The following is a 19,436-nucleotide window of genomic DNA, read 5'->3' as shown; positions in this document are numbered from 1 at the left end:
TCTGACTCTGCTCCTTCACTGACTACTCTTCTCATGATATTAAATGTTGGGAGTATTTTCTTGCTATATCATCTCTATAGCGTTTCTCCATGAATGATGACCCAAAACTCTTCATTTTTCTGGTTTTTTTGAGTATTGAAATGGGTGCAATCTCTTGTTTGTTTTGTAATCTAGTCTTTAAGCAGAAACAAGGAGGTTCAGTAGTTGATGGAACCTTATGTGTCATTAAAAGTTGGCTTTGGACCCCACATGCTTTAGGGAAAAGGTGCCTCACTTCTTCCACGTATCACTAAGGACCCATTTGGCCATAAAGTTTGCTAAAATAAATTTGGGTTTCATTTGGCAAACATATGTTTGACCATAGATTTTGCTTATATTTTGGCCAAATCCCAAATCTCAAATCTCAAAATCAGTTTTGGGCCAAAATATCACTATTATATTTTTTAAAAATTGCCCCAAACTTTTGTATTTTATAAAAGAGCCCACCATTTATTATTTTGTAACGATGTTGCTTTGTCTTCTCGGTCATCTGATAGTGTATCATGTAGTTCATTATAAAAATGATAATTTTGTATCAAAGTTATTTATGTTCAGGACTATGGTTTGCGATAATATAATGAATGTTATTGATAATAATATTATTGGGTATTTGTGATAGTTTTTAGAACTTGTGAGTATAAGTCATGTTTTATATTTTTCCAAACCAAACTTCACTCAAAACAAATGTCCAAACACATTTTCATCTTCAAACCAAATTTCACCCAAATCAGAGTTTTCAGAATAAATTTGAAAATCTATGGCCAAACGCTAGTTAAATCATCAAGTTTTGTGGGTAAATTCTTGAAACTTGGTCAATAAAAAGGGCTTAAGTCATGGGCCAGGCAGGCATGTTGATGATACATGCAGCTGAAGGACCCAAACTGTTGCTTCTAATATAAGAGTAATGAATTAAGCAGCCAAACAAATTCATACATGATTATTGAAGGTTCTATCGCCTAAACCACTAAAAAGGCTTGCTTTACTAGTTGTATAGAGTATATAGAGAGATGCATCTACTCTTTGTTAAACCAAGAAATAGATTAATTTCATAACTCTAAAACATGAATTCCCCTATGTGAATGTGTTAGCAAAAATCCTCTAACGAGCATCATCGTCACCACACATACTTCTGTGCTACACTTTTGGGATTGGCAATAAGCATGCTAGCTACAATCTAATTGACATACTGCCACCCCAATAGCCAACTTACTGATTCTGAAGCTCACATCCGAATTATACCTCATATATAATAGTTGGACAACAAATTCGAACTGTTGCGTAGAGGAGTAACAAGTGTCTCTTGCATCCTTTGTTTGGGTAAAAGTACATACTAACTTAATTAAGGGGTAGATACAAATCCTTGCAGTATTCGTTTCCATGACTTTCAAATAGACTTCAAAATGACATTGCTAAAGAAAGTTATGACATATGAATTACAGGAAAGTGCACACACCTTTTTGTGTACACAAGATATGAATGCGCTTCAGCAGGTGACGTAGCGTAATACAAGAGACCCAATAGCTAGTAATGTATGAACATATCAGAAGAAGGAAGCATGGCGATGATGTTGTTACTGCGCCTGTTTCCCATTGTAATTGTCGTCTCATAAATTAGTTCACCCCCAACGTAGGCAACACTTCGTTCAACGTGCACTGTTCGTGCTTCTTCTTTTGATCGCCTGTATGCATGCCACAGACTAATTACAACAAACAAAACAAATGCAATAGCTAATAGCCACGACAGAGTCCAGTAATACTTATCAACTCGACTCTTATTCAGCGTATCCTGAAGCCAACTTACTTTATTCCCCCTCTGACTAACCTTACTCACTACGTACACTATCAAAATGTTGCTTATACATCCTAACCCGTGCATCAAATTGACGGCAGTGATCATATACGAGGCAGATATGGGCTCAAAGTACATATTGTAGTAATTCTCCAGGCTGTTTCCAACCATCCCGTCTGCTGCCCCAAGAAGAAGATACTGTGGAAGCAGCCAGAACACAGTCATTGGAATTTTTTCGTCCGTCTCGCCTGCTAAACTATACATCTTTACCATAGCGAGTCTTCTTGACTCCACTTTTGCAGCAGTAATAGTGCATAATACCCCCAAAATGATGGATACTGCAACCCCCACTCTAGGAGCTGATGGTTTTGCTTCTGAACCCCATCGCCAATTCATAAATATGTGATATATTTTTTGAAACTGTTCTCTTGCTTCAAATTGGAACCATAGGAAGACAGCTAGAGGAATTCTTAGGTTCCCGACCTTATTGTTCATAGTCTTTGCTTGCTCTAGAAAGTAGGTGTATGACAGAGAAGTCAAAACCCCACCAAGAATGTAGGTCATACACAGTGGGAACTTGCGAATTACAAATTTAGTAGCTTCAACCTCAGCAACGCTGCAAAGCCTCCATCTATTCCTCAGTTGCTGCTCTAGAGTCTGGTCGGGCAAGATTATTGCAGCCTTATCAAGACACCTGAATTGAGTTTTGCACAATTATTTGTCAGTATAATTCTTCTCATATATATATATATATATATATATGACGATGAGGACCCTATTGCCTTGTGACAGCTGAGTCTGTTCTAGATCATCAGTTCACATTGAAAGGGTAGACACCGGTAGCAGAAAATATCTTTACAACTAAGATGGCAAACCAAATAAAGAAACATGCTTAAACTTGAGATTCTTCTTAAGATTAAAGCAAACACAAATGGAGCAAAACACAGACAATGAGAGAGCGAGAGAGGACCTCAGGCTATTGGTGTGAGGCAGTGATTGTATGCCAGGGTCAGATATGTTATACAGCTGTGACACATCTGTAGGCAGTCGATAGAATAACTTAGAGATAGACGCTGCAAAGACCCGGAATAAAGTAGTGATCGGGCTACCTTCTGGTTTAACATACTTATAGGTACAAGATCCACTAAAGAAAATAAAGGCTGCAACTGTGTAACATATTGCTGGGACACCAAACCAAAGCGACCACGGTGATATGTATGAAAATCCCAAAACAGCAGCAGCTTTGAACAGAATCACTGCATAACGTTGCAGAGACCAGATAGACGGACTGTTAGCATTTTGTCCAAGTTGCTCAAGTAGGAAAGCGCGTAAGCTTACTGCTTGACCAGCTGTTCCCAGAGCACACAGAGCCAATGCTATGTAGAAGAGTATACGCTGGCCTTCACCGATGCATTCAGGCTGATAAGCACTGCATGTTCCAGTAGCCTTAGCAAGGACTGGTGGTGTTGACATTGTTAAAAAACCCATGCCCTATGTAGAAGAAACTTTGACTTAATATAAAGTGAATTTCTATTTTATACTCCAATTAAGGGAAGAGTTCTAAGCATTAAATAAGGTTCACAGATCACACTGGCAGATTTCTCGGGTTCAGTAAATTGACACGTCAAGGTTTTGAGTTTTACCGTGGGAAACAAATCGTAATTTAGCACAAGAAAAAACTTAGCTAGACTTAATAAAAAGTGAACTTCCATTAGACTCCATTAGGCTAAGAGAGTAAGAGTTTAAAGAAGTTCATACTGACAGCTTTCTCCAGTAAAATAAGTTCATACGCTTAAGTTTTGGGCGATAACTGTTGGAAGCAAATCTGAATTGAGCACAAGAAACAAGGTTTCAAGGAAGATTAAATATGAAATACAGTAGTGGTAGCTCAGTATGGTGTTTCAAGGTAATATTTGGTCTAATTTTACTCAAACTCAAATCTTTCTATATATATATATTAATTTGTTGCGAGATCTATGGACGGCAATCACTGCAGACGAGCAGCTTGACCATGTTTCCTTCAGATGTGTGTCATGCAACGCAGTGTTAGGAAAGATGGTGCAAGCTGACTCAAGCTAACAGGACAAGAAGGACGGGGCGATTGTGAAATGAGTAAATATTCTGAATTACAAAAAGAGAATGCAGAAATTAAATAATTTAACAATGAGAATGTACCACACAATAGGCGAATATAGAACCCATTAGCACTGGATAGTTGCCGAATAAACCATGAGCAGAAAACAGCATGACTGACTGTAGGATTGTCAGCAAACCAAAGAAGACGCTGACAATTGCAGCTGCGTCTGTGAGTTTGAGCTTCCATACATCAGTCAAGTACACCATCAACATCCACAGAGCATAATGCACGGGAATATTAGCCCAAGTAATGGCTACAACAACAACGAAATTCAAAAACCACATGTTATCATCTCATGAGTCAGAAGGTATTAACAGCATAACATTTCTTCGTAAGAAACTAAAACAAATCGATGAAATAACTATAAGGAGCAGTAAAAATTATCCCAAAGACGTCACTGTATTTGCATATTGCCAAGACATAAAGAGTTCAGCATGTCATGGAATCAAAAGCTGCAATGTCAACTTTATAATCAAACATAGCTCACAAAAATGTTGGAAGTAGGAATAATTACATAAGATTCTGTAAACCATCATTGTGTCGGAACTTGTATCACCGCCTCAAACAAAATCGGTTAAGAATAATGTAGGCAAAGTGAATAACAAAACTGGCACAAGAGTGGGATGTTTATATAAAGGGGATGTTGCGGTACTCAATTTTAGAGGTGAATGGATGAGTTGTATTCCCATATTTGGATTAACAGTTGACATTCTGCCCACCAACCTACTAAAGTCCAATGGTGGACTTTCCTCTTGTAGGACAGACAAGACAGATAAAGATGCATAATTTAAGTAAGAGAATACTAATTTTAGCACATAAAAAGACACCATTGACTTGATTTGTTCATACCCAAATCAGGAGCTACTCATTCTTATAGTTCATTCCAAGAAATTACATCATAGGTCACCTTTTGTGCGTTGTCTTTCTTAGCAAGCAAATTAATAACAAACACGGGAACGACTTTCTAATTAACATTCTCTCTGGCCAACTATAATTATGTAGAAATATCATCATATATAAAGAGTAAACTAATTCAGCTTGAGTTACGCTTGAATCATGTTGTAGCTAATTTCAATCCTATCCCTAGATTTTTGTATTTTATTAGATTTTGTCAGAGGGTGAGTAAGATTTCAATTATACCAAGTATAGAATGTCTCAAAAGATAGGTACTTTGTACACATAAAAGTACCTTTGGCAACTCCTAAGAGGCACTTTCATCTCTAGGTCAAGCTTTACTAAAATAGCAGGTGATGGTGATTTACATGCAATTTGAATAAAGAAAATGCATGAATTATTATTTTAATGAAAAATAAATGACAAGTTGCATCATGCATTGCTATACAGAAAAGTAAAAGGCAAGAGGAAAGTTGCCCCTGATTCCAAAAAGCTAAAGTTTGACCCAAGATCCAGTTTGGATTTGTATATACCTAGTTCAAAGGCTTCATTGTCAAAATCATAAAATACTGCAATTCCCACTTTGTACAGTTCATTCTCAGTTTTCCCACTTTGCTATTCTCAGTTTTTCTAGACTATCATAAGTCCTGTCATTATCATTTATCAGCCTGCAGCATTTAAAAAATAGATCATTTTAAAAATAATCTTGGGATGATGAGAGCAAATTCTGAGACATAAATAAATTCCTCCGACTTACATTATCAAATTGAAGAAAAAAAAGAGGAAAATAGGAAGGTGGAATTAGGACTTTCCTCGGTTGGTGCAATATGGCTGTGGCAACTGAATTTCAGGATTTTTCAATTTGTAACTTCTTACTTACTCATAGATTTTTTCCTTCTTACTCATAGATTTTTCTTATGAATTAGAGTACTTTATCCTAATAATTAAAAGTTTCTTATGTTTTTAAGTTAACTTAATCATTATTAAACAATAAATAATTACTATAAAAGTTTATTTTGGGAAACATTTCTTATTGTATTTTTATTTTAACTAGTTCATCGACACGTATGATACATCGTGAATGCCGGTTCATGTAGTACATAATTTTGTAAAATGATATCAACTATTATTAAAATAAAAGTTTGAGTAAATAATTATAATTTATGAAATAATAAAGTATAAGTTTTTATGAATACTTAATATGGATCGTCGTATGGTGAAATTTTATACACTTATTACAGATAATTACTCCACGTGTTTTTTTCAATAATCTGATGGCGTGGAATTTTTTTGTACTGGCAATTTATTTAAATTAAACAATAATATTCCAAACCATTGTTTTAAAAGGTTTTCTTGGGACTCGTCTCAGGGGTCGCCCGGGGCGGGCACTATCAAATTGCCCCAAAGTTCACGTGTGGGGCTTAGTTCTGTGAGGTTTAACCTCCAAGTATCCGATTGTGTGCTCGAAACACGCCTACTATTCAACGCTTGAGGCTCACCTAACAGTTTCTTATACAAATCATACATCAAATTTCCTAATTAGCCTTGTTGCCCTTCAAAATTCTTTAGAAAATGAATGATTAAAGTTCTATTTTATCTATATATAGAAATATAAAAATTGAGAGATTCAAAATAATAAGCCATATTAGTACATATTTACTAACTGAGAATATTTCTTCTGAATAGATAGCCAGAATTTATATTTTCACTTACTACAAGTCTTCATATATTTGTTTTATGTCTCTCAAATTATTAATTTTTATTATTTTGCTATTTGAAATTAATTTTATAATAAAAATATTATTTTAAATTACAGTACTAATGAAGTTTATTAATTATTAACTTTTAGAGCGTTAAAATGTAGTCCGATACTATTTTTTTTATGAAAGTTTGATTTTTAATTGTTTGTAAGATAAGATGTTATAGTTGATTTTTATCTCATAGTAACTTTTACAATATTGCATTATTTATATTTATAATTTATATTTTTAGATATTTTGGTTTCTATAGTTTTTTTTAATTCTTTTCAATTTTCCTAAACTTTTAATATACTTTACATATTTTTATAGATGTTATGCTATTTTATTATTTTATAAATTAAATTTTTAAACATCCATGGGGCTTACGCCTCGCCCCACGCCCCACGTTAAGGAAAACGCCTCACCAGCTCGCGCCCCAGCTTTTAAAACACTGTTCCAAATATGCGAGCATTTGGATAACTTTTGAAAGAAGTTGTATAAAAGCATTTTTGGAGAAAAGGGTTGGTAGAAAAAGAAAAAATGTAGCAGCAGTCTGGGGAGCAATAATTTACCATATATGGAGGGCGAGGAACTGGATTATTTTTAGGAATCAAAATGTACATATAGAGGCAGTTATAGCACATATCAAAAAAGAACTTGTAGATAGAGTAGAATTTCTTAGTGTGTCGAGGAAAGCAAGAAATAGGAATGCTGTTTTACAAAGAATTCTGTGTACTTAGATTTTATTCTGGAAGCCTAAATTTTCCAACATTAACCTTCCTAAAAGGTAGATGTGTGTTTAGGTGCTCGTTAGGTGTATTGATGATCATGTTGGTTGGTATGGTAATAATATTCACAGTTGTTACCCAAAAAAAAAAACATGTTTGTAATTTGTGGTTACTTTTTGCCGAAAGATTTGCGAGACTTTTGACTGTAACAAGAGTTTCCAATTAAAAATGCCCTCAAAAACCTGCTTCATTTAAAAGAAAAATTCAAAAACATTAGTAGAAAAAACTTCTTGGAAGTGTAAGTTTACAGAGAGGAACATGTATATAAAGAAAGTTATGAAATACAGGAAAGTGCAATGAACTCTTTGTTTAAACCAAAGGAAGGATGCATAGGATTAGAAAAGTTAGTAGTTCTTTACTACACAAGATATGGAATGTGCTTCAGCAGATTCTGTGTTACAACCACCATCATTCCCTATAAACATATCATTACCCAAAAGAAGGAAACATGTCAATGATGGTACCGTTATTGCGCCTATTTCCCACTCTATATGTCATCTCATAAATTGTTTCAGTTCCAATACGGGTAACACTTTGTTCGATGTACACTGTTCGTGCTTCTTCTTTTGATCGCCTGTATGCATACCACAGACTAATCACAACAAACAAAACAAATGCAATAGCTAATAGCCACGACAGACTCCAGTAGTACTTATCAACTCGACTCTTATTCAGGGTATCCTGAAACCAACTTAGTTTATTTCCCCTCTGACTAACCTTACTCACTATGTACACTAACAAAATGTTGCTCATACATCCTAATCCCTGCATCAGATTGCAGCCACTGAGCATGTACGACGCAGATATGGGCTCAAAGTAACCACTGTAGTAACTATTAAAGCTCTTTGCAAACATCCCCTCTACCGCCCCAAGAAGGAGATACTGTGGAAGCAGCCAGAACACAGTCATTGGAATTTTTTCATCGGTCTCGCCTGCTAAACCATAGCTCTTTACCACAGCGAGTCTTCTTGACTCCACTTTTGCAGCAGTAATAGTGCATAATACACCCAAAATGATGGATACTGCAACCCCCACTCTAGGAGCTGATGGTTTTGCTTCTGAACCCCATCGCCAATTCACAAGTATGTGATATAATTTTGGAAATTGTTCTCTTGCTTCTAACTGGAACCATAGGAATACAGCTAGAGGAATTCTTAGGTGTCCAACCTTATTGTTCATAGTCTTTGCTTGCTCCAGAAAGTAGGTATACGACAAAGAAGTCATAACCCCCCCAAGAATGAAGGTCACTGACATAGGGAATGTGCGAATTGCAAATTTAGTGACTTCAATCTCAGCAATGCTGCAAAGCCTCCATCTATTCCTCAGTTGCTGCTCCAGAGTCTGGTCGGGCAAGATAATTGCAGCCTTGTCTAGACACCTGAATTGAGTTTTGCACAATAGTTTGTGTTAGTACAATTCTCTAATATAAATACACTAATCCATGATAGACGGCAATTGAGAAAAAGACGAGGAGGATTCTATTGACTTGTGACATCGAGTCTGTACTAGATCACCAGTTCACAACGGACAAGGGTAGAGATGGGTAGCAGAAAAGATCTTTAAAATCTAAGATGGAAATTAAAATAAAGAAACATGGACTGAAACTTGAGATTTTTCTCAAGTGTAAGGCAAACACAAATGGAAGAAATCACAGATAATGAGAGAGCGAGAGAGGACCTCAGGCCATTGGTGTGAGGCACGTATTGTCTATTACGGTCAGATACGTTATACAGCTGCGACGCATCTGTAGGCAGTTGATAGAATAACTTGGAGATGGACGCTGCTAAGACCCGGAATAAAGTAGTGATAGGGCTACCTTCTGGTTTAACATATTTATAGGTACAAGATCCGCTCAAGAAAATAAAGGCTGCCACTGTGTAACATATTGCTGGGACACCAAACCAAAGTGACCACGGTGATATGTATGAAAATCCCAAAACAGCAGCAGCTTTGAACAGAATCACCGCAAAACATTGCAGAAACCAGATGCAAGGCCTGTTAGCATTTTCTCCAAGTTGCTCAACTAGGAAAGAGGGAAAGCTTACTGCTTGACCAGCTGCCCCAAGAGCAGACAGAGCCAACGCTATGTAGAAGAGTATGCGCTGGCCTTCGCCAATGCATTCAGGCTGATAAGCACTGCATGTTCCAGTAGCCTTAGCAAGGACTGGCGGTGTCGACATTGTTAAAAAACCCATGCCCTACATACAAGAAACTTTCAAGAACTGAAAGTGAATTTCAATTTATACCCCAATTTGGGTAAGAGTTCTTGGATTGTAAAAATCAGTAAGAGAAGGTCAAGAAATTTGGATAAGAGTTCTAAGCATTAAAAATGTTCATGGGTTCGCACTTCGCACTGACAGATTCTCTGGTTTAGTATATTGAAACGTCAAAGTTTTTAGTTAGTACTGTTGGAAACAAATCCTAATTTAGCACAAAAAGAAACTTAGACTTAATAGATAGTGAATTTCCGTTTTGCTGAGGACATAATTAAAAAAAATGTGTTCTCTTTCTAACAACTTAAACGATGAGATGATCACACACATTCAAGAAGGTATAAGGGCAGACAGAGGTCTTGGGTTCGAGTCTCAGCGCCACCCATTATCAAAAAGAATTTTCACGTGCTTGGCCTATGAAAAAGAATCAGGCCCGCACACGAGGGGCATGTTGAGGACATAATTTAAAAAAATTAAATGTATGAATTGATATTCTTTTTTAGCTTTGGGCATTCTAGAGCTCGCACCACAAGAGATTGATATCTAAGCATCAGAGTTTTGTAGAGATTTAACCAGTTTCTTTCAGGTGTCTTGGACAGAATTGCATCAAATATATTTGAGGTTCAGGAAAGAGAAGCAATTGGAAATTTATGACACAAATTGATGATGTAATGCATGGACATAAACAGGAAGAAAATTGTCATGGGAAATTATTAGATTGTGAAACTTGAGACACCCACCCTTTTTCATAAGGTAAAACAGAAGCAACAGATACCTGAATTGCAGCAGATTAATATTACACAAATTTGAAGAGATTTAGTCCATAACAAGATGTAACTAGCAAATCGGAGAGTCAGTCCTAGATTTTTCAGCCTTGAGCTTCAAGAGGACTAGGTTATCTCTGAGTTAATCTTTATCCTAACTGTTTCAATTGGCCATGAAATTTCTTTGGCAATGCATAAGGATTGAGTTATTGAGTTCTACTAATTAGTACCAATTTAGCAATACAAACAACAGAAAATCAACATATTATACATCTGCAAGCATATATTACTGCGACAGTTAAGGGAAATCTTTCTCCATTAGTTTGTTGTAAGACCTATGGACAGAAATCACTGCAGAAGAGCAGCTAGACCATACTTCCTTCAAATGTGTCTCATGCAATGCGGTGTTAGGAAGGAGGGTGCAAACTAACTCAAGCTAACAGGACCAAGAGCTCGATTGTGAATTGGGTAAATGTTCAAAATTACAGAGGAGAATGCAGGAATTAAATAACTTGACAATGAAAAATATACCACACAACAGGCGAAAATAGAACCCAATAGCACTGGATAGTTGCCGAATAAACCATGAGCGGAAAACAGTATGACTGACTGTGGGATTGCTTGCAAACCAAGGAAGACATTGACAATTGCAGCCGCATCTGTGAGTTTGAGCTTCCATACATCAGTCAAATACACCATCAACATCCACAGAGCATAGTGCACCGGTACTGTAACCCAACTAATGGCTACAGCAACAAAGAAATTCAAAAACCGCATGTTAGCATCTAATGAGTGAGAAGGTATGACCAGCATAACATTTCTTTGTAAAAAACTAAAACAAATTGATGAAATAACTGTAAGGAACAGCAGGAATTATCCCAAATCCGTCTCTGTTAGGTGCGCATTGGCAAGCTGTAAAGAGTTAAGCAAGCCATGGATTGAAAAGCTGTTATGCAACTTGATAATCAGACATAGCTCACAAAAATGTGGGAAGTAGGAATAATTACATAAGATTCTGTAAACCATTGTTGTCTCAGAACTTGTATCACCGTCTCAAACAAAAAATAGTTAAGCACAATATAGGACAAGCGCATAACAAAACCTGCACAATATTGTTGAAGAAGGCATGTGTGTGTGTGTATATATATAAAGGATGTTGCAGTACACAATTTTATAGGTCGATGAGCTGTATTTCCATATTCGAAGTAAACTTAATTAACAGTACAACCTACTCAAATTCAAGGGTGGACTTTCCTCTTGTAATACAGACAAAAGACAGATAAAGATGCATCATTTAACTACTAAGAGAAATAAGATATACTATTGTCATCACATAAAAAGAAGCCATTGACTGGACTTGTTCAACCCCATGTAAGGAGCTACTCATTTTTATAGTTAATTCCCAGAAATTACGTCATAGGTCATCTTTTATGTATTGTCTTAGCAAGCAAATAACATCCATGGAAAGGACTTCTAATTTACATTCTCCCTATCCAATTTGCATTATTTTGAAATATAATCATATTTAAAGTGTAAACTAGCTCAGCGTGACCAGTGCTTTGATTTCTGTAAGAGGGCAGAATTTCTGAAAGATAAGTACTTTGTTCAAGAATATATTTGGCAATTCCTCAGAGGCACTTTCTTCTCTAGATCAAGATACCAAACTTACTGATAGTAATGGTCAAGTGCATGCAATTTGTATTAAGAAAAGGCATGATTTTTCTTTTAAATGAAAAGTAAATGACAAGTTGCATCATTTAGTCAATGCAGGAAAATTAAAAAGCCAAATGAGCTAACCTAATTAAAAAACTGAGTTTGACCCAGAACCTAACTTGAGAATTTGGATTTCCCAGCTCAAAGGCTTCACTATCAGTAATCATAAAACCCCCACTTTCTACCGTTTACCTTAGGTTTTCCTCCATGAAAATTTGCACATCTTATGACAGGGAAGGGCCAATTGAGATTTCAAGAAAGACTGCTTTTCTTTTTTCCTATTAACAATCTGATATCTAAACTTACTAATCCAGATTTGCAACGGGTAAGGCCATTTAAGGCAAAACGTGAACTTTAACATTTTTAGAACTCAGAACTCCAAACTTCTATTCGTCAGACTCATTTATATATTGAAATAATTTATCTTCATGCAATAATTTATAGCCACATAAAATATATGTGCCTCATTTTACACCACAAATTTAAAAGTCTTTTATCTTTTTTTTAATTTCGTGCCCAATCAAATGAGTTCACATAAATTGAAACGGGGAAGTATTAAGTTGTAAAACCCATATGTGAGACTATTACAAGTCCTACATCGTTATCAAACTTCAGTTTTTTAAACTAAAAGTTCCTGATGATCAGAGCAATATCTGAAACATAAATCAATTTGGCCCGACTTAATTTTGACGATTATGAACTGAAAATTAACAGATAAAAGGCGGGGCTAACAATTTCGTGAATGCTATATTGCGGCTGCGGCAACATGGAATCAATGATTTTTCTTGCCTGAGTCCGGTGGTAATAGATGTTGTGGATTAGCCCGAATCTTGGTTTGAACAAAATTTAGTTAATTTAATTTTAGTAATAATATTAAATACTTTAAGTAAGAACTTTAAATAGTATTTAGTAAGTGTCAATTAATTCTTTCTTCGACTAACTGTTTTCGTCTGTTACAAAATACTACATTAAGTTGTAGACTTGTAACTACTTTTTCTAAAGATCTGTAAGTCTTTTTTGACTGTAAGAAGAGTTTTCATTGAAAAATCCCCTCAAAGGCCTGCCTCATTAGGAATTACATAAAAAAAAAAAAATCAAAAACATTATGAAAAGTTCTTGAAAAAAGAAAGTTAGATGAACATTTTTTTTTCAAAAAGTTATCACTAGCAAATTAATGCCCCCTAATATTCTTGAATTAATTTGATTTAAAATTAAGAACTATACCCCTCTAAAATAGTTATGAATTGACGTGTGTTTGATACTTCAATTGGAGACCCAAAAAAAAAGGTACTACATTGATTGAATTAATCATTAGTACACAATTTAAAGATGTCACATGCAGTTGGTGGATCGAGTAATATTCCGTACTTATTAATTTGTACGACGACTTTCCATAGTTGAATGATAAGAAGACTTGTTCAATGAACTTAATTTTTTTAATATCAACTAGTGATCGATGGGCGATGAGCTTAGTTATAAGATGTTGTTACAGCATGGGACTACAGCAGTACAGGAATAGATTCGACGTTTTGCAATTTGCACCCACTGCCCTTCCTCGAACAATATACACATAAGTAAATTAGAGAATTTTTTAGTTGTACTGTAATAATATATCCAGTATAATTTTACAAATGGGATGTGAGCAAGGTAGGGGTGTACGCATCTACCTTGTGTGAGATAAAGAGGTTATTTTCCGATAGACCCTCTATTCAAGAAAAAAATTGTTTTTAATTGTATGTGTGTAATAAATAGAAACAAGTCCAAAGTCCATTTATTCGAAATCTTGAATTATGCCTCTATTCTTTGATGTTTAGGGCCCCTTTGGCCATAAGAAAATTTTTTTTTTTATTTTTTTATTTTTTTACCTTTTTCGAAATTAGTGTTTGGCCATGAAAATTTCAAATTTCGTTGAATTTTGAATTTTTTCGAAAATTTGAAAAACTCCAAAAAGTTATTTTTCAAAATTTTCACTTCAAATCACTCACAAAAGTTCAAAGAACCCTGCTGATATGCTGACAAAAGTGGTGACTGCGGTCAAGTTTCAACATTGTTTGGATTTGATCAACATTGTTGAACACTAAAGATTGAAGATGAAGACACAACCAAAATTTGTTATTGAGAGAAAATTGAAGATGTGGAATTTTGCCAAGGTGGAGATTTGTTGAAATTGGCAAAAGTACCACATCGGTGGATGACAATTTTGAATGAGAATTTCACCCTATAAAAGGAGGCCTAATGTTTAGGATTTAAATACACCTCTCATTTGCCTTTTATCTTCTTAAGGCATTTGTATCTTCTCTCTTTAGTATTATTTCACTTGTAATTTTGGAGTGGAATAAAATATTGATTGTGTCCGAGGAAGTAGGCAAAATTGGCCGAACCTCGTAAATTCTGGTGTTCTTTTATTGTTGTCTTATTGTCTTGTTTATTATTTAGTGGTTGTCATAATTTTTGGTATAGTAGTTGTGACTCATTCACACTATATACATTTGGCTTCCGCAACAATTGGTATCAGAGTCAAGGTACTGTCTAAGTATGCTCTGTGGTTGCAGCATAGTCTAATCTTCCACATCAGAAAAGATCTATCTTGGTAACTGAGTCAAGGTTCTGTCTGAGTATGCTCTGTGGTTGCAGCTTAGTCTGATCTTCTACACCAGAAAGGAAATAATCTTGATTTGTGTCGTCAGCTACTAAATAATATTTGTGTCAAAATGGGAGACAATAAACAAGAAGAATCTACGTCAAGTGTCAATAATACGTCATCGTTGGCATCTTCGCTTATGACAAGAATTGTGTCAAATGCGAAATTTGCGGTAGAAATTTTTGACGGATCAGGACATTTTGGGATGTGGCAAGGCGAGGTTCTAGATGTTCTTTTTCAACAAGGGCTAGATCTTGCCATTGAAGAAAAGAAGCCAGATATTATTGGAGAAGAAGATTGGAAAATTATCAATCGTGTTGCTTGCGGTACCATTCGATCCTACCTTGCTAGAGAGCAGAAATATCCATACACAAAGGAAACTTCTGCAAGTAAATTATGGAAAGCACTGGAGGATAAATTTTTTAAGAAAAACAGTCAAAATAAATTGTACATGAAGAAGAGACTGTTTCGCTTCACCTATGTTCCTGGTACCACAATGAATGAACATATCACCAGTTTCAATAAGTCGGTCAGAGATTTGTAAAATATGGATGCAACTTTTGATGATCGTGACTTGAACTTGATGTTGTTGGGGTCACTTCCTAATGAGTACGAGCACCTTGAAACTACTCTACTCCATGGAAATGACGAAATTTCTCTCAGAGAAGTTTGTTCGGCTTTGTACAGCTATGAACAAAGAAAAGGAGAAAAATAGAAGGGCGGAGAAGGAGAAGCACTAATTGTGAGGGGTCGTCCTCAAAATCAAACGAGGACTAAGAAGGGAAGATCCAAGTCGAGATCTAGACCCAGCAAAGATGAATGTGCCTTTTGTCGAGAAAAGGGGCACTGGAAGAAAGACTGTCCGAAGTTGAAGAATAAGGCCAGACATAACAATGGAAAGGCCATTATGGATTCAAATGTAGCTGATTGTGATGATTCAGACTTCTCATTAGTTACAACAGAGTTATCAACATCATCAGACATATGGTTGATGGACTCGGCTTGTAGCTATCATATGTGTCCCAACAAGGACTGGTTCGTGAATTTTCAAGAAGGAGAATATGGAGTCATCCACACAGCGGATAACAGCCCTCTTACCTCATATGGCATTGGTTCAATAAGATTAAGGAGCCATAAAGGAATGATCAGAACATTAACAGATGTTCGATATGTACCGGGTTTGAAGAAGAATCTCATCTCTGTGGGAGCCCTAGAATCAAAAGGGTTCAAAATCATTGCAGAAAATAGAGTGACGAGAATATGCTCCGGTGCACTAGTGGTAATGAAGGCCAATTGGAAGAACAATAACATGTACCGCTATCGTGGTAGTACAGTTATTGGGACAGCAACAGTGACATCCAGTGATGACAAAGAGGCCGAAGTAACCAGGCTATGGCACATTTGCTTGGGACATGCTGGAGGGAAATCCTTGAAAGCTCTATCTAATCAAGGATTGTTAAAAGGCGTAAAAACTTGCAACTTAGAGTTTTACGAGTATTGTGTCAAAGGAAAACAGACAAGGGTTAAATTTGGTACAGCGATCCATAATACTAAAGGCATTTTGGATTATGTACACTCTGATATTTGGGGTTCTTCCAAAACACCTTCATTGGGTGGGAAGCACTATTTTATAACCTTTGTTGATGATTTTTTTCGAAGAGTGTGGGTGTATACAATGAAGAGGAAAGATGAAGTGTTGGGAATTTTTCTCAAATGGAAGACGATGGTGGAGAATCAAACAGGCAAGAGGATCAAGTGTATTCGCACAGACAATAGAGGTGAATACAAAAATGATCATTTTAATAAGGTCTGTGAAAATGATGGCATCGTCTGACACTTCACTGTCAAACATACACCACAACAGAATGAAGTGGCAGAACGTATGAACCGGACTTTACTAGAGAAGGTACGGTGTATATTGTCCAATGCTGGCTTGGGCAAAGAATTTTGGGCTGAGGCAATTACATATGCATGCCACCTCATTAATCGTCTACCATCTGCTGCTATTGATGGCAAGATACCCTTTGAAAAATGGTATGGAAAACCTGTTGTAGATTATGACTCTTTGCACGTGTTTGGCTCAATTGCATACTATCATGTGAAAGAGTCAAAATTGGATCCGAGAGCAAAGAAGGATATATTTATGGGGATTACTTCTGGAGTCAAAGGATACTGCTTATGGTGTCCAGAGACAAGGAATATTATATTCAGCAGAGATGTTACCTTTGATGAATCTGCCATAACAGATAAGGTGACAGTTGAAGATGTCAAACAAACTGGTGGTGCATCAAAGCAGGTGGAGTTTGAGGGAAAATTTATTTTTCCTACACAAGAAGCAGAGGAGGAAACTCATGAAGATTACCCTCTGGAAGAAGAGCCAGTAGAGAGGGAGATTCCAACTCAGGAACCTCGACAACAACTTGAATCAATAGCAACCAGAGACCAAAAAGGACAATAACGAAACATGTTCGTCTCATAGAGATGGTTGCTTGCGCAACCTCAATTGTAGCTGATGGTGTTCCTACCACTTATAAAGACGCAATCCAAAGTTCAGAAGAAGATAAGTGGAGGATTTCCATGAATGAAGAAATGCAGTCCCTTCATCAGAATCATACATGGAAATTGGCCAATCTCCCGAAGGGAAAGAAAACAATTGGGTGCAAATGGGTATTTGCAAAGAAAGAAGGATTTCCTAACCAAGAAGATGTTCGCTACAAAGCAAGATTGGTGGCCAAAGGATATGCTCAGAAGGAAGAAATTGATTACAATGAAGTATTTTCTCCAGTTGTAAAACATTCCTCCATTAGAATTATGTTGGCTTTGGTAGCACAGTTGGATTTGGATCTAGTTCAGATGGATGTAAAAACTGCGTTTTTACATGGAAACTTGGAGGAGGAAATCTACATGAATCAGCCAGAAGGATTCAAAGTTGCTGGAAAAGAAAATATGGTATGCAAACTTGAAAAATCGTTGTACGGATTGAAACAATCTTCTAGACAATGGTACAAGCGATTTGACAAGTTTATGTTGCGGCAAGGGTACAAGAGAAGCAAATACGATCATTGTGTGTATTTGCGCAAACTTAATGATGGTTCCTTTGTATATCTTCTCCTATATGTTGATGATATGTTGATAACTTCCAAGAATTCGGAAGAAATTGATAAGTTGAAGATTCAACTGAAGGAGGAGTTCGAGATGAAGGATCTGGGTGAGGCAAAGAAAATTCTTGGCATGGAGATAATAAGAGATAGACGTTCAAAGAAACTCTGTTTATCTTAGAAAGAATATTTGAAGAGAGTACTACAACGTTTTGGCATAGATAAGAAGACTAAGCCAATTAGTACGCCACTTGCTCCCCATTTTAAGCTAAGTACTACTATGTCGCCAAAGGATGAAACTGAACAGGAGTATATGTCAAGGGTACTATATGCAAATGCTGTTGGTAGCTTGATGTATACAATGGTTTGTACGAGACCTGACATTTCACAAGCCGTTAGAGTTATTAGCAGATATATGCATAATCCAGGAAAGGAGCATTGGCAAGCTGTGAAATGGATTCTACGGTATATTCATAGTACTGTATATGTTGGGTTAGTTTTTGAGCAGGAAGGCAATCGGTCTGTAGTTGGATATTGTGACTCAGATTTTGCGGGTGATCTGGACAAACGAAGGTCAACTACCAGTTAGTTGTAAGTCTACTTTGCAGTCAACAATTGCTTTGTCTACAATAGAGGCAGAGTACATGGCTATTACAGAGGCTGTGAAGGACAATTTGGCTTCAGGGGTTGCTAAAGGAGCTTGGTATTGAACAAAAAAATATTACAATTTTTTGTGATAATCAAAGTGCTATTCAATTAGCGAAGAACCAAGTTTATCATGCAAGGACGAAGTACATTGATGTTTGGTATCATTTCGTACGAGAAATCATAGAAGAAGGTGGAGTCACGGTGAAGAAAATTCATACTACGGAGAACCCTGCTGATATGCTGACAAAAGCGGTAACTGCGGTCAAGTTTCAACATTGTTTGGATTTGATCAACATTGTTGAACACTAAAGATTGAAGATGAAGACACAACCAAAATTTGTTATTGAGAGAAAATTGAAGATGTGAAATTTTGCTAAGGTGGAGATTTGTTGAAATTGTCAAAAGTCCCACATCGGTGGATGACAATTTTGAATGAGAATTTCACCCTATAAAAGGAGGCCTAATGTTTAGGATTTAGGTACACCTCTCATTTGTCTTTTTATCTTCTTAAGGCATTTGTATCTTCTCTCTTTAGTAATATTTCACTTGTAATTTTGGAGTGGAATAAATTATTGATTGTGTCCGAGGAAGTAGGCAAAATTGGCCGAACCTCATAAATTCTGGTATTCTTTTATTGTTGTCTTATTGTCTTGTTTATTATTTAGTGGTTGTCATAATTTTTGGTATAGTAGTTGTGATTCATTCACACTATATACATTTGGCTTCCGCAACAGAGAGCCGTGTATTAATTTTCTCATGAAAAGCTCACTCATATGGCGCTAAAGTAAGCATTATGTCACGGGCCCGAATCCTTACATTGGGTAGCGGCACCTGCTCGTCCGTGCGGCGCCTGCAGTTTCCCTCGCTGCAGGCCAGCCTTCTTCCTGTCCCAGGATTTCTCAAGCATGATCCTGTGCCTGTCGGTGGGACTCGCCCGTAGGCTCGCCCCAACTTGTGCCGCCCGTAAGATGCCT

At 36.4% G+C, this 19,436-nt stretch overlaps 1 protein-coding gene across 7 annotated transcripts; it reads right to left on the bottom strand.

The window, feature by feature from the left end:
- Positions 1-1,347: 1,347 nt before the first annotated feature.
- LOC104092127 (protein NRT1/ PTR FAMILY 5.5) lies at positions 1,348-12,418 on the bottom strand. 7 transcript variants are annotated; one of them, XM_018769451.3, is made up of 4 exons: positions 11,370-12,153; positions 4,003-4,217; positions 2,798-3,318; positions 1,348-2,521 (listed from the first exon to the last, which is right to left on the bottom strand). In XM_018769451.3, the coding sequence occupies exons 1-4, from the start codon at positions 11,386-11,388 to the stop codon at positions 1,561-1,563; spliced, it is 1,716 nt and encodes a 571-aa protein (XP_018624967.1). In that variant the 5' UTR covers positions 11,389-12,153; the 3' UTR covers positions 1,348-1,560. The 7 variants fall into 7 exon arrangements, with proteins under 7 accessions (XP_018624967.1, XP_009595938.1, XP_070033624.1 ...); XM_009597643.4 differs by lacking the exon at positions 11,370-12,153 and adding an exon at positions 4,479-4,584; XM_070177523.1 differs by lacking the exons at positions 1,348-2,521; positions 2,798-3,318; positions 4,003-4,217; positions 11,370-12,153 and adding exons at positions 7,678-8,763; positions 9,063-9,583; positions 10,894-11,108; positions 12,268-12,418.
- Positions 12,419-19,436: the final 7,018 nt, after the last annotated feature.

This window comes from Nicotiana tomentosiformis, chromosome 1 (genome assembly GCF_000390325.3).
Source record: "Nicotiana tomentosiformis chromosome 1, ASM39032v3, whole genome shotgun sequence".
In the NCBI taxonomy this organism is placed as follows: Eukaryota; Viridiplantae; Streptophyta; class Magnoliopsida; order Solanales; family Solanaceae; genus Nicotiana; species Nicotiana tomentosiformis.
Note: the sequence above shows the minus strand (reverse complement) of the source record. Positions and strands in the feature narration are given on the sequence as shown.

Coding starts and splice junctions, on each gene's coding strand:
- LOC104092127 (XM_009597644.4), bottom strand. CDS start 11,175: ATGCTGGTCATACCTTCTCACTCATTAGATGCTAACATGCGGTTTTTG. Junction 9,584..10,893: donor CTATTTTCGCCTGTTGTGTG/GTATATTTTTCA, acceptor TCTTGTATGTAG/GGCATGGGTTTTTTAACAAT. Junction 8,764..9,062: donor CCTCACACCAATGGCCTGAG/GTCCTCTCTCGC, acceptor AACTCAATTCAG/GTGTCTAGACAAGGCTGCAA.